This window comes from Mesoplodon bidens (genome assembly GCF_964165515.1).
Source record: "Mesoplodon bidens genome assembly, chromosome: 10".
Lineage (NCBI taxonomy): Eukaryota > Metazoa > Chordata > Mammalia > Artiodactyla > Ziphiidae > Mesoplodon > Mesoplodon bidens.
Genome location: NC_138172.1, coordinates 69,697,614 through 69,712,445, shown reverse-complemented (window position 1 = coordinate 69,712,445; position 14,832 = coordinate 69,697,614). Strand labels below are relative to the sequence as shown.

General features: G+C 53.5%; 1 protein-coding gene across 3 annotated transcripts in view; it reads left to right on the top strand.

The window, feature by feature from the left end:
- Positions 1-264: 264 nt before the first annotated feature.
- MDGA1 (MAM domain containing glycosylphosphatidylinositol anchor 1) overlaps positions 265-14,832 on the top strand; it is a 54,889-nt gene continuing 40,321 nt past the window's right edge. For all 3 annotated transcript variants that reach the window (XR_014016976.1, XM_081247737.1, XM_081247736.1), the window contains exon 1: positions 265-780. Coding sequence is in view for 2 of the 3 variants with exons in the window: in XM_081247737.1 (XP_081103863.1) it covers positions 714-780 (67 nt within the window). In the remaining variant the exon portion in view is untranslated. The remainder of the gene's footprint in view (positions 781-14,832) is intronic.

Here is a 14,832-nt window from a genome sequence, read left to right as displayed (position 1 = left end):
AATTGCTCTCCTGATTCCCGCGGGGCGCTGGGGCGCGATTCCTCCCCGGGGTTCCTCGGTGGCTCGGCTAACTTCGCGGACCCGTGGACCCGTGACTCTCGCTCCTCCGCGGAGCCTAGCCCGCGCTTCTCCCTTGCTCAGGAGGGCTAGAGCCGGGGCTTTTCGCCTCCGAGAGGACGCCCAGCCCGGCCCGGCCCCCTTGGGTCGGGCCATTGAGCCCCCAGCACCGGCCGCAGAACTGGAGACAGCGGATTAACCCCCCAGCTCCGCGGAGGGGCGTCCCCTGGGCGGGGTAAACGACAAGTTTGTCAGTCGTCGGTGGCCTGTTGGATCGAAGCGCCTCCGCCTCCGCAAAGGGGTCCCTGGCGCCCAGAACCCCGAGCGGACAGTCCTGGGAACCCGGAGAGGCTCGGCTGCCGGGCTTCTCGGGCCGGGGCGCTGGCTGCTGCGCCGGGCGCGCCGAGGCACCCGGGGCCGGGCCAGCGCCCCCTGCGTTCCCACGCGGGCAGCGGCCCCGCCGGAGGAGAAACCCAGGTCGCTGCCGCCGCCACCGCCGCCTCCTCAGCCTCCTGATTTCCGTCGCCGCCGCCGCCCCCTCCGTCGCCTCTCGGGGAGGGGGAAGACGCAAGGGGCATCGCAGGGCCCCGGCGGAGGCGCCCCCCACCGCCTCTCGGGCTGCGCCGCCTCGCGGGGATGAAGCACGGGCCGTGAAGATGGAGGTGACCTGCCTTCTACTTCTGGCGCTGATCCCCTTACACTGCCAGGGACAAGGAGTCTACGGTAAGAGCCCGCGTCTCGCTCCATGCCGGCTTAGCACCGCGCGGAAACTTTGCAAAAGACGCAAAGTGCGCGCTGCCCGGGTTTGGTGGGTACCCCGGCTCGGACTCTGGAGTGGATGCCCGGGTCCCCGCCCTTTTCCAGAGCGCGAGGAGATCGAGCTAGCTGCTTCGGAGCACGGAGACAGGTTGTAGGGTCTGGCGTGAAGCCAGGGTTGCCGGGGGGAGGTAGTACCCACTTTCACAAACCCTGCCAGGGGCGGGAGTGAATCGGAACACTTGAGAGCACCCAGTTGGCTCGAGAGACCCTGACAGACCGCACACCGGGGGCTGGGTAAACGACTTGCACCGAAACCTCATCCCACCCTGGCTCGGCCTCCGGAGTGGAAGCCGAGCGATGCACGATGCGGAGTTGCGCCCGGCTGGCGAGCGAACTGGCTGCCAGTACCGCGGCCCGGCGGCTGGCTCGCCTTCCCGGCTCTCGCTGGGCTTCGCTGCTTCGCTTCTTGACAGCCCAAGCGGATGCAGGCATCCCCTAGATCCGGCTCCCAAGACCCCAGAATCCCTTCTCGGACCTCTCCTGAGCCAGTTAGTTCTTCCTGTCCCCGGTTCCCAGCTACAAAACCCCAGCCCCACCTTCCTTCTGTCTGCGCGCACACATTCAGCCACAGTCCCCAGAAAGCAAACACTGCACGCACCCATCAGGCTACGTGTCGAAACTCTGCCTCCTGCCACGCAGCTTTGCTCCCGCGTCCGCACCCACGCCCTCAGGAGCCAAGGGAACTCTGGTTACCCCTTCTCCCTTCTCTCTCGTAGGTTTTCCGGGAGAAAGATCTCGGGAGTGGGCATCATCCGTTCAGGATCACGAGGGCTCATCCTTCTCAGGGACTTTCCCTCTGAGTTCTGGCAGCCAGCAATGCCCTGACCCACAGCACAAAAAGTCTTTGGGGCCCGGTGGCCCTTACTTTACCTTCTTCTGACTGCAAGGTGGTCTGTATAGGTCACTTTTTAAATGATGTGTAGCTGGAGTGGGGAAGATTCTCTTTCCTTCTTTCTCTAGGGTTGAGGACCTAATTATTCACCTTTAGATCGGGAGAGGGTTTGACCTATTCTGTTGAGGGGGTGGAGGCAGAGGCATTGTCCCTCAGCTGCCAGCCTCAAGTGCAGATGCTAAATGCTTCCTTCTGGGGATGCCTGGCCTGCCTCCCCGAGCCTGGCAAGAGAGAGGGGTGTCCTGGGGGTATCTGGGAGGTGACATACTCCTGGCTCTACACAGCTAGCTGGCTTGGGCTTAATTCCCTGGGGAGGCTGGCCCAGGCATCTGGCCAAACTCTGCTTCTTAATTAGTTTGTGTGTCTCTTACTGCCTGGCCCTTTACATAGGCCAGAAAGGGAAAGAAGGAGGAAGAATGCAGCAGGGACTGAGAGAGGCTGCATTGTGGAGAGGAGGCCACTGAGCGTCTTCCAAGGGCCTTGGCCTCCCCAGGGTAGGGGAAGACATCAGGGTGTACTGGTGGGTCCTCTTTCTTTTTTCTCCTCAAGGTTTCCCTACAGCTTCACTGTCTCCTTAAGAGGTGGCCTAAGGAGGGACCTGCTGAGGTCTTTGCCTTCTCACCACACCTCAGGGGCTCTGGAGAGCGATGGGGAGCCCTCCGCCTCTGCTGCTATCCTCCACCCTGCTCCTCCCTCTGAGTGCCCTTGGGCAGATCTGGCAGGCCCATCTCCTGGCCATTCCTCTTCTCTATCCCCTCCAGTTTCTTCAACCTTATCCGGGGCTGCATGGGACCCATCTTGAAGAAGCTCCCCTGAGCCTAGCCTGGAAACCCCAGCAATGAAGGCAGGGGGTGGGGCAGTAGTTTCTGTGGACCCTGATTCAGAGTACTTTGGGGCCAGGATTTAGCCGTTGGCTTGTAAGTCCCCCTTTCTCTGTGTTTTCTCCACTCCCTCGTGTGCCTGGGTCCCAGCTGCTCTCACTCAGAGCAAATCAAGGTGTGTTGCTGTGCACTGGGGCCAACCCGGAGCTCTTGGGTGACATTCTTTCCACTTGCCCTTTGAGAGCATGACTCCAAGGAAGGCCTCAGGGGAGCTGCAGGGTGAAAAGTCTTAATCGAGGTGGATGGAGAGTGGAGGATCTAGTGAGGAGGAGGACCCCAAGAGGCTGCCGAGTTCCTTGTGATGCTAGAAGCTTTGGCCAGATATAGCAGAAGGGAGAACTATGGTATCACTGGGTCTGGGTTAAAGAAATAGTGTGGGGAGCGACTTCCCTGGTGGCACCGTGGTTAAGAATCCACCTGACAATGCAGGGTACACGGGTTTGAGCCCTGGTCCCGGAAGATCCCACATGCTGCGGAGCAACTAAGCCCGTGTGCCACAACTACTGAGCCTGTGCTCTAGAGCCCGCGAGCCACAACTACTGAGCCCATGAGCCACAACTACTGAAGCCCGCATACCTAGAGCCCATGTCCACAGCAAGAGAAGCCACTGCAATGAGGAGCCCGTGCACCGCAATGAAAAGTAGGCCCCACTCACCGCAACTAGAGAAAGCCCGCGTGCAGCAACGAAGACCCAACGCAGCCAAAAATAAATAAATTAATTAAAAAAATATTAGTTCTTTAAAAAAAAAGAAATAATATGGTGAGCTAGTTCTGCTGCTCTGCCCACCCCCCACCAAAGCAGATGAAGCAGTTTGAGAAAGAGTAGAGTGTAGGGGTGAGGGATGGTCACTCATACCCATCATTGTATGTCAGCACCTAGCATGGTGCCTGGCACACAGTAGGAGCTGGCAAATATTTGTTGCATGAACGAAGGGCCATTGTTGGGGGGAAGTTGAGGAAATGCTTCTTGAAATTCCTTCTCTCCAAGAACTCTGTCTAGGATGGTTTCCAGCAGGGTAGTGGGGTCTCTCTGAGAGTCTCTGCTTAGGGAGAGTCATGGAGTCCTAGGCTGGCAGCCGTAGGGGACCTCAGCTTCCCTGGCAGTGAGAAGGGAGGCAGGTTTTACTCAAGGCACAAAAGAAAAAGTGTGCCGGAGGGAGGGAACCCCAGCCTGTGTGGCTGAGGGAGGGGCAGATTAACATGGAAGCTGACTTGAGGAGAGGGAGGAAGAGCAGGGTGTGGAGGATAAACCCGTCAGGATCTGGCCGGTGCTGAGGGTCTCTGATGAGGCTGGTGGGAGGCAGGTGCCTGGAGCCATATGCCTGGCTTCCCTCTGAGTGTGCTCTTGTCGTCTCTGAGGTCCGCTGTCTACAATAGGGCTGGGGAGATGCTCTCAGTCTGGTCAGGTGGTTTTGCTCTTCTTGGGGGCACAGATGCTACAGGAGCTGAGTACTGAACCAGATGGTCCATTTGGAGCCTGTCCCCTCTTCCCTCCTGCCTCCCATCTCCTGGCCCAGTTTGTTGTGCTCCCAGTGGATCCTGTAATCTGCTTCTGGCAAGCCAGGGCGGTGGGCTGTCCCCAGACGCCTAGTTCTGGGGCAAAGACAGTAGCTAGGTGATGGAGGAGGAATATCCTATGTGTGGATAGCATGAGAAAACACCCCCGCCTCCATCCTGGCTTCCTCTCTTCCTTCCGTAGCTGCTGGACTTCCAGCCAGGGGCAGGTCAGTGGGACTCCTCTCCTTTACAAAAACACAACAAACCCCTGAATTATTTCATATGCAGGAGTGTGAATTGACATTATCCTTAAGACAGGTTGTTTGCAACTTACTGGTGGAAGTCAAAATATTTCACCAAAGGTGTCATCAGAAGCTACTATCCTATGCTAATTTTTGTGAGAACATGAAGACAGATGTTGAATAATTTGACAAGAGCAACATAGCTTACAGAATTATCACCAAGTCAGGTTTTTTTCCCTCCTCTGAGGGGTGCGGAGAGGGAATTTCAGGAAGTGTGTCTCCCAGTGCCGTCTTCTGGGTGTTGATCTGAGTGTGGGCGCCCCTGGGATTTTTCACTGGCATTTCTACCCCATGCCTTGAAACTGGCTGTCCCCTGGAGAAGGAAGGCATCGCATCAGAAAACTCTTGACACCCAGGGCAAGCAGAAGGCTCGGGGGTTTCTAAATGTCCTCAAGAAGATCCCTGCCTGTGTCCCTTCTTCCTTCTCAGTTATAGAAACTACATGAGGGAGAAAGAGGGCCTTGTGTCCACAAATCCAGGCTGTTTTGTTTGCTTTGTCGGCATTGTCTGCACCCCTGCCCCACCGAGTTTAAGTTGACCCCTGTGCTAGTCTGAGGGCTCCCAGGCCTGACGTCGGGACGGAGAGTCCTCCTTCAGGTCAAGAGCCGCATCATGTCCCATCCTACACTGCAGGCTGCAAATTTGTGCTTCCTGCCTGGAAGGGGGCTCTGGGGAATGGGGCTGGGGGTGGTTAGAGAGGGTGAGTTTGTTAGCCAGGAAGGCACCTTCGAGAGGCGGGCTGGGGACATGCCAAGAGCCTACTTGTAATTGGCCAGGCCTGGCTGTGAGCTGCTGGGGCCAGGGTGGCAAAGCCTCGATTAGAGCCTGGTATTAGCTCTGCTTTGCTGGAACATGGAGGGACGGGTGAGGGCTCCATAGGGAGAATGGAGGGAGCTAATCACAGCTGCCAAGGCCAACAAATGAATGATGCAGGAAATCAATACCTGGGGGCGGGAGTGGAAATCCGGGCAGTGGTAGCAGCCATGGCTTCTCCCGCTGCCCAGGAGGCGCAGGTGGGCCTGGGAGGAGTGAGAGAGAGGCAGCAGCGTGAGGACCCTCCTCTCCCCCACACCCTCCCCCCTCCCCTTCGTCTGCCTTCCTCTCCACCACTCCTACCTTTCATCTCCTTGTGGCTGGGCTCAGGGAGGATGGGCCAGGAGATGCCCCACCTGGCAAAAACAGGGGACCTGGGAGATGGGACCTTGGGCCACTCAGTCCTGGAAGAGCGCTCCCCAGCTCTGACATGCCTCTGGACACCTGAGCCTGACTAGGCTCCAGGTGTGAGGGTGTGTGCCTGGGGACCCTGCCCTGTGCCGCTGGCGCTGCCACTCCAGAAATGGCCAGCAGGGGGAGGGCTTGGCTGTAACATTGCTTCTTGCCTTTCCTGGGCTCTCTTGGCCTCAAGCCTCCCAGTAGGATGAGCTTAGCCTGGGGCCCACCGGAGCTCCTTAGGGCCTTCTGAAGCTCCAGGCCGCCCTCCACCTCCTGTGTCCCCACCCCAGTGTCCCAGGGCATTCGCCTGTGGCCAAAGCCACACTTCCTGAACCCTAGGCTGGAGGAGAGCTCTCTGGTGGGGCTTGGCTGGGTTGTGTGCAGAGCAGGGCCTTGTGCCTTGGCAGAGCTGCCTCTTTGTGAACCTGGGTATGGCCCCTCTTGTGCATCTTCCTCCCCATAGTCAGAGACCCTGCTTTGCAGGCACACATCGGCTGACGGCTGATACTAGGTATTCAGGGGCCCCTATTTCATTTAAATGCTGATATGGAAGGCAAAAGCAATGCTTAACCCAAAGGAATGAATCTTTTTTCTTAAGCAATGCAATCTCCCTTTTCCCAAGTCTATGAGTAACATGTGTTCTCTGCAAAAACAATCAGAGTAAACATAAAAGTATAAGGAAGAAAGTAAAACTCACTTGGCATCCTGCCTTGCGTTCGATGATGATTCTTTCAGGCACCTTTTTGGGCAAATAGGAATGAGTTTTTTAGGGGAGACTCGTTGGTTTTGACGACCATATCTTATAGGTGTGTAAGTACCACGTGCATTGCCAAGCATTTTCATGTGTCTACCTCCTTTGATTCCGTAACATTCTGAGAGGTCAGAACAGGGGGTCCTATTGTCCTTATTTAACAGATGGAAATACCAAGGTTCTAAGAGTTTAAGAACTTGCTTAAGGTTACACAGCTGGTAAGAAGTGGCTTGTAGACTCGATCCCAGTGGATCTTCTGATTTGGGGGTTGGAAAACAGTATGGTGTCCCTCTCACCATTCATTAAATATTTACTGAGCACTTCCCTTGAGCAAGGCCCTGTTCTGACCATTGACAGGGCTACTGAGATAAATAAGATGCCCTCAAGGAGAAGGGGAGAGGAATCACATACAAGATGGTGGTTCCTGAACGATCTTGATAAATGCCATGTGGCAAGGGCAGATAAAGGGCTGTGGGAATTCGAAGAGGGAGGAAATTACTTCCAAGGCCTGGTAGCGGAGGGGGCATTTGAACCAGCCTTGACAAATAGAAGTAAGGAGTGAGAAGGGCATCCCAGGTGGAGGACTCATTATGACAAAGGCATGGAGGATAAAGAACCTGGGTGTGTGGGGGGAGTTGTGAGTCGTTGATTTGGGCTGGAGCGTAGGTTGAAAGGGAGTCAGGGCAGTTAGAGTTGGAACAGTAAAGGAATAATAATAAAAACTGCTAACATTTGCTGCCCAGGCTGAGATAAGGAATATGTATAGTCTTCTTTAATCCTTACCATAATCTCTTAAGAGAGAGTCACTCATCGGCCCATTTTACCAATGAGTAAACTGAGGGCTCAGAAGGATGAAGTTACTTGTCCAAGGGGGCAGAGCTGGGCTTGAACCCAGATTTGCTGATTATAAAGCCTGTGCTTGGGGGGGGAGTAGGCTGGAATCTTGGGTTTGTGAGGGTGTTGAGCAGGGGAATGGGTTGATATGAGCCCAGGTACCTCATATCAGGCTGGGTAGCCATGCAGCTGTGTGTTTGAAGAGGCTACGGTCAGGCGGAGGGAGACTGGTCAGGAGATCCAGAAGTTGTCTGGGGAAGTCGTAATGAGAGCTTGATCCATGGTGGTGGCTGTGAGAATGAACAGGAGGGAGTGGGTACAAGAACTGCAGCCAACCAACAAACATGTAAGTGAAGCCTCTGTAAGTGGCACTTGAAATATTTGATGAAATAAACATGCTCTTGTTCTCCTAGAGTTTAAGTTCAAGTTGAGGGGAAACAGGCAGTAAACAAGTCAGTGAATAAGTAATGCATTCTATGGTGATGAATTTTATAAAAAAAGGGTAAAGCAGCTAAGGGAACAAGGTGTGGTAGGATGTGGTTCAACTTCATACCCATTAGTTGGGGTTAGAGGTGCTCCTTGAGTAGGTGCCAACAGAGCAGAGACCTGAAGATGCCCGAGGGAGGAGGGAGGAAGCCCCGTGGATGTCTGCAGGAAGTGTGATCCAGGCGGGAGAATAGCCATTGCAAAGGCCCTGGGGTAGAAACATGCCTGGACTATTTAGTAACAACTAGGAGTCCAGTATGGCTGGAGCAGAGTGAGCCATGGGGAGGGGAGTAGGAGGTGGGGTTAGAGAGTTAATGGGGGCAGATTGTTTGCAGCCTTGAAGGCTAAGTAAGGACTTTGGATTTTTTTAAATTAATTAATTTATTTAATTAATTTATTTTGGGCTGCATTGGGTCTTCGTTGCTGTGCACGGGCTTCCTCTAGCTGCGGCGAGTGTGGGCTACTCTTTGTTGTGGTGTGCAGGCTTCTCATTGCGGTGGCTTCTCTTGTTGCGGAGCACGGGCTCTAGGTGCACAGGCTTCAGTAGTTGTGGCACACGGGCTCAGTAGTTGTGGCTCGTGGGCTCTAGAGCGCAGGCTCAGTAGTTGTGGCGCACAGGCTTAGTTGCTCCGCGGCATGTGAGATCTTCCCGGCAGGGCTCGAACCCGTGTACCCTGCATTGGCAGGCAGATTCTCAACCACTGCGCCACCAGGGAAGCCCAGGACTTTGGATTTTATCCTGAGAGAGGTGGGGGCCATGGGAGGATTTTGAACAGAGGACAGACATGAACTGACACCTTTTTAATAGAATCCCTCTGGCTGCCATGTAGGGCATAGACTGTAGGAGGTTGGGGATGGGGGAAGGATCCAGTCAGAGACTGTTACAAAAGGCGAGAAGTGAGAATGTACAATCATTGGGTCCTGGCAGTATTTCAGAGCTTGGGCAAGGGATGGGAGCTGAAAACGGCTCTGAAGTTTGGTGTTGGGAGGCTTGGCACACAGTGGCAATGAGATGGAGCGAAGGCCATGGGAAGTCAGACAGGTTTGGGGCAGAGGAGTGAAGCAGTTAAATGCCTGGACTTCTGGGTAAGGAACCCGTGTTTGAACCAGCTGTGAGAGCCCGAGAAATTACATCTGCTTTCAAAGCCATGGCTTTTCTGCTTGTCAGATGGGTTTGTGATAAGCGTGCAATAAGCCATACCTGGAAAGCCCTGAGCACTGTTCTTGGCACTTAGCAAGGCCTCGGTGAATAGTTTTATTTGAATGACAATGCCAGTGCAGTTTTGAACTTCATGGGATTCTGGTGCTGGGGTGTCTGGGAGAGATGTTGATGGATATGAGTGGCGGTGCTCAGGGGAGAGATCTGTTCTGAGTGGTGGACTTGCACATCTGGATTTATGTCTATACAACGATGTGAGGTGAGACCACGAGGTGGGCTAAAATTGCCAAGGAAGAGAGAGTAGAGAGAGGAGACTGGGCTGAGACCAGTGCCCTGGGGGTGGGAGGAGAAAGAGGAGACAGAGCAAGTGGCATCAGGGAGGTAGGAGGAGACCCAGGAGGGGACAGGGACCAGAAAGGCGGGGAAGGGATGGAGTCCGTGGGAGGAAGGGCCATCTGAGGTGGGGGAGGAGACAGAGTAAGGGCTGTCTGGGGACTGGGAGGTTGGTGGGGATGCGGCTGCAGCACAGAGCGGGGCTCCTTCTCAAGGGGACTTCCCAAGGAGTCCCCTGGGGATTTTGTGAAAATGCAAATTCTGACTCAGTGGGTCTGGAGCTGAGCAGAGATTGTGCATTTCCAACAAACTCCTGGGTGATGCTGATGCTGCTAGCCCGCAGATTGCTCTTTGAACAGCAAGGGCAGACAGGGAAGAGGATTGGACTCAAACGGGAAGCCTTGGGTTGGAGGGTCAGTGGGCAGCTTGCTGCCTCTGAGAGACCCTGGCCCAGGAGCCTCACCTCTCTGAGCTCAGCTTCCTTATCTGGAAGGCTGGTTCAGGCGCTCCCACCTCTTGGGATTACAGAGGAGCTGAGAGTGATAGCACTTCGTAAACTCTAAGGCAATCTATGGGGACTTTGTTTCCCGAGAGCAGAGGAGATGGCAGGCAGATGGTAGGGAGCCCTGGGTGTGGGTGGTGTATGGAAGCAGGAAGTGCAGGCTGCTCTTTTGAGAAATGTCGCAGGCCAGGGCGGGCTGGAACCGCAGTTCCCCTACCCAGGCCGGGCCTTCTGCCTGTGGGAAGCTGGGGCTGCAGGGGTGGGTGATCTCAGTGTGTGTGTGTGTGTGTGTGTGTGAGAGAGAGAGAGAGAGAGAGAGAGTGAGAGAGAGAGAAAGAGAGAGAGAGTGTGACATGGGCGGGCATGAGGCCGCTGCTTGGCCAGCTTTGGAGATTCCACTCCAGGCTCTTCTTGGTTCCTTTCCAGTCCCAGAAACTCAGCTGGGATTGACTTTGATTATCTGGAGGGTTGGGAGCTGTGTAGAGAAGTGTTTCTCAGCCCGGGGGGCATGTCAGAACCACCTGGAGAACTTTTTCAAGAACAGATGCCTGGCTCCACCCCTGGACCTCCTGAATCAGAAACTCTGCAGGTGGCATCAAGGCAGCTGTGGTCGGAAGCTCTCCAGTTGATTCTCAGGCACAGCTGGTGTAGACAGTGCATCTGAATGAGTCAGGCCCAAACAGATGCCTTCTTCCCTTGGGCTTTCTGAGGGCATTTCTGGGTTTTCCAGGTCACCGCCCAAGCTTTGTTTCAGCCATGCTCATCTAGACCCTCGGGTCTTAAAAAAAACTCACTTATCATTTTTTAAATTATGAGCCAGGGGACTTTCTAGTTTAGTAGTCTAACTGGAAAGGTCAGGAGCTTGGGAGAGTAGCCTCTCTCACTCTGCTTCTAGCCAGGGAATTTCCAGACCTGAAGCTAAAGAGACGGAAAGAAACTGCTCCAGGAATGTTGTTTTCATTGATTTTCAATAGGTAAATTCTGTTACCTTTTTGAAATGTGGCCCTTTTGTTTATTCTCTTCTCTTTTTGGTTTCGAGAAAATGAAAATTTCAGAGCTGGGCCCCATCGTAGCAATTCAGTTCAAATGTAAACCGAGTAAATGTTTAATGAGCAGCTGCTAAGTGTCTGGAAGGGAGGTGGGCGCTGTGACTGCAGGGAGGGCTGAAGGATACCTGCCCCCAAGGAGCTCGCAGTGGTGCGGGAGAATGCAGCCTTTTCCAGCGTCCTCATTTTCCAGATGACGAAGCTGAGGCTCAGCTTGAGGGACTTGCCCAAGCCCCTGAAGTTAGCAGGTAGTGGAGTCAGGATTTGAACTCAAGCCTGCCCAATACCAAGTCTGGTACTTGCCTACTGCCCCCAGTGTGAAATTCATGAGGGCAGGATCTGACCTTTTTTTTTGTTTTTTCCCCAGACTGTGCTGTGGAGAATGGGTTGCTGATGGGAGCAGCATGAGGACCCTCAGTCCTATATCAGTTAGGAATCACATTCTGTTGCCAGAACCAAAGACCTGACTACAGAGTCTCAAACAAATTAAAGTGACTTTCTTAAGTCTAGAAGTAGGCTATCCATGGCTGCTCTGGTGGCTCCTTGGTCACTAGAGATCCAGGCTCCTTTCATCTTGCTGGTGCTTCTTAAACCTTGCTGCATATTAGAATTATCTGGGCGTGTTTAAAATTTGTGATGCTTCGGTCATACCTCATATCAACTAAGTCAGAATGTCTGGGAGTGAGAACCAGGGATCAGCATTTTTTTTTTTTTTTTTTAAAGAAAGATCCCGAGATGATTCAGATGTGCAGCAAAGTTCGGGAACCCCTGCCTTAGAGCATTTTGCCTTAAAGTCACCAAGGGGCTGCTGGGGCTCAGCCATCATGACACATGCCAGGCAGGAAGAAGGGAGGAACACTTAAAAGGCTGAGTCATTTACCAGTTGAGTCAGCTTTTCCAGGAGCCCCTTCCCAATGATGTCTGCTTACATCTTACTGGCCATTCCATTTTTTTTTTTTTTTTTTTTTTTTTTTGGCTTAGTCGGGTCTTAGTTGTGCCACATGGGATCTTTCGTTGTGGCATGCAGGCTTCTCTCTAGTTGTGGCGTGAGGGCTCTGTAGTTGCGATACGTGGGCTCCAGTTGCCCTGAGGAATGTGGGATCTTAGTTCCCTGACTGGGGATCCAACCTGTGTCCCCTGCATTGGAAGGCGGATTCTCAACCACTGGGAAGTCCCTTACTGGCCATTCTTAGATGAAGGGAGGCTGACAAATGTAGCCTTTTAGATGGACATATTCTCACCTAAGAGAATATCAGGGTTTATTTAGATAGAAGGGGAGAATGGAAGTTGGGTAGGTCATGAGCAGTCTTTACCACAAATCCCCACCTCAGGATCAGTTGGCATTTCTTGAAATGAAAGGATTTAGATGGATGTGAACAGCTGTTCTTCTCCCCACCTCACTCTACCCTGCCAGCCTAGCTCAGGTTGGGTGGGGTGCTCTGGTGGCTCTGAGTATGGCCAGAAGGAACTTTAGAGAAGACAGAGAACCAGAGCAGGGAAAAGGCTTGCTTGGGGTAACCCAGACATTCATGTGAGGGTCCAGCTTCCCATCTGCTAGTGCTCATTTGCTCCCCCTCACCCCAGCACACTGTTCATTCACATTTCTGTGAGGTTGTTCATTTCCACTGGTTGGTACCTCCCTCCACTAGCAGGTGGCTCCTTTCAGTCCCAGCTGCAGGAGAGCTCTGTGGACCCTCCTGGTTTGGGGGAACCAGAAACTGAGGGACTGTGCTAGAAACCATGATCTACCTCATCTTTCTGCCTCTCAGCAAGCCCATACCCACATGAGCCCAGGCAACCCCACTGCTGTTTGCTCAATGTCTAATCCTTTATTGGGAAGTTCTTCTCATTGTCTGACCTTATTTCAGCTTGTTGTAACATAATCTCTTATCAGAAAGATTCGGAAGCTGAGGCCTCTGACCTGAACTTGAATATCTCCTTAGCCCTGAGACTTTTCCTATGTGAAACTCTAAATGAAGGCACTTATCCCATCACTGAGAGGGACATCTGGAGGGTAGACTTGGGGAGGGGAGCTGGATTCTGGTGTTCCAGTAAAATTCAGGGGGCCTCTGGGGAGGTCAGTTTATCTCTAGCAAAATACATAAGCCCACAAGGCAAGCTGAAGGTCTGTGCCATCACAAGACCTGGCTTTACTCTACTTTCTGGAATAAGGCCATGTATTCCAGACACAGAGAAGGCCAGGAGATAGAGCTTGAGGGTGTGGCAAGAAGTGAGCTCAGCTGCAATACAGTGGTCTTAACTGATCCAGAGGCACTTGAATCTCAAGGGGTCTGTGCAGGAAGAGACTGAGACCAGAGAAGGTAAGGTCAAGGTCACACAGCAATTAGGTGCCAAGGCTGAAGTTAAAAGTCACGTCAAAGGACTTTCCAGCTGGATTTTTCTCATTCTCCTATATTATCCTGTGGGCTCAGGAGAAGCAAGGACACATCTGCATGGCATTTATAAGCTCCCATGAAGTTCAAAACTGCACTGGCATTGTCAGAGCCAGGAGGGAACTTAGATCAAATATAATAATTTGTTAGAAAAGAAACCTGAGGCCTAGAGAGGGCAAGAGAAGTCCCCAGACCACAGAGCAAACAGGCAGCCCAGCTTGGAATCATGGAAGGTCAGAGGTAATGGGCTTAGAGGTTACCTGGCTCTAACTGGTCAGTTTTTAGAGGCAGAAACCAGTGGTCAGAGGTGAAGGGTCGCTTCAAGCTCTACCTGCCATTGAATACACCCTTCTCTCCCACTTCTATCTCCCAAGTCATATCTGGGCTCTAGGATACCGAGAGGAGTGTGTGTGTGTGTGTGTGTGTGTATGCGTGCGTGCACACATGTGGCTTAATGTGCCAGGGGCAGCAGGCAGGAGACATAAGAGGCTCTCTCCAGATCAAGCCACCCACCTCCTTCTGGGGCATTCAGAGGCTACAATGAGTTCTCCCCTCCCCTCCTGGCTTCCTCCAGTTCCCCATACAGCCATGGCCCCTGGCGTTGCCCACTGGCACAGTGGCCTCGGGGGTGCTGGGAGGGCTCAGCCCTGAGGGATGCCCTAATCTGCCTGAAGCACCGACACCCTGCCTGGCTCACTCCCTCACTTTCTCGGGAGCTGAGGGAGCAGGGGCTGTGAGGCCGTCCAGGGCGAGGGTGGGCTGCATCTCCCCATAGTCTCCTGCCCTTCATTCTGGTGGAGCTGGGGCCGGTGCAGCCAGTGGCTCCTTCAGGCTCCCTTGCAGAATTATAGAGCCAGGGATGCGGGGCTGAGGGGTGAAAGGAGTGATTGGTGGGGAGCCCTGGCTGCTGCTGGAGATCAGTATGTGTGTGTGTGTGTGTGTGTGTGTGTGTGTGTGTGTCTTTCTGTCTTTCTGTCTGTCTGTTTGTGTATGGAGAACCATTGGCAGGAGATAAGGTGTTCTCACTGGGTACCTCAGCCGGAGCTGAAGTACATTCCCCAAGTCCTCTCTACACTGGGCATGTACACTTCATCAGTATTTTTCGTGCACACGTAAATATACGTGGGCATGCATGTGCTGAAAGTGTGCATATGTGTGATCATGCCCACAAGAACATGGGTTTATGTGCAGGGAGTCATGTATGTATGTGTGGGGGGACTGCAGACCTCTTTGGGGGCTTCTTTGGGTCCACCTTTATCCCACTGCTCCTCTGGGCAGCCCCTGGTCATCTTTGCCTTGGTCCCCAGACAGGGGGCGGGAATGGGCATCCAACACTCTGGACTGTCAGCTGAGCGCTATGTCCAGCCTGGGTTATAACTGCCCACTACCACTTCTGGGAGACCTGAAGTGGGGGGCAGGGACAGGTTGAGGCTGGCCTGAAGCTCCTGGCTAATTTTCCTGGCCTTCATCGATCCAGAAACTTCTCCTGAGTCTATTAGCAGTCGGCGAGTGAAAATATCCCCCATTTCAAGCCCTGACCTGAGACAGGGAGGAATCCATAGCAATTTGTTCAAACAGAGGAAAGCATTTCCCTCTGATTTGTATTCCAATTTATTCCAGGCAGGAAGAGGGTCAGGGTGGGGGAACAGGGAACCCTGGCACGGCCAG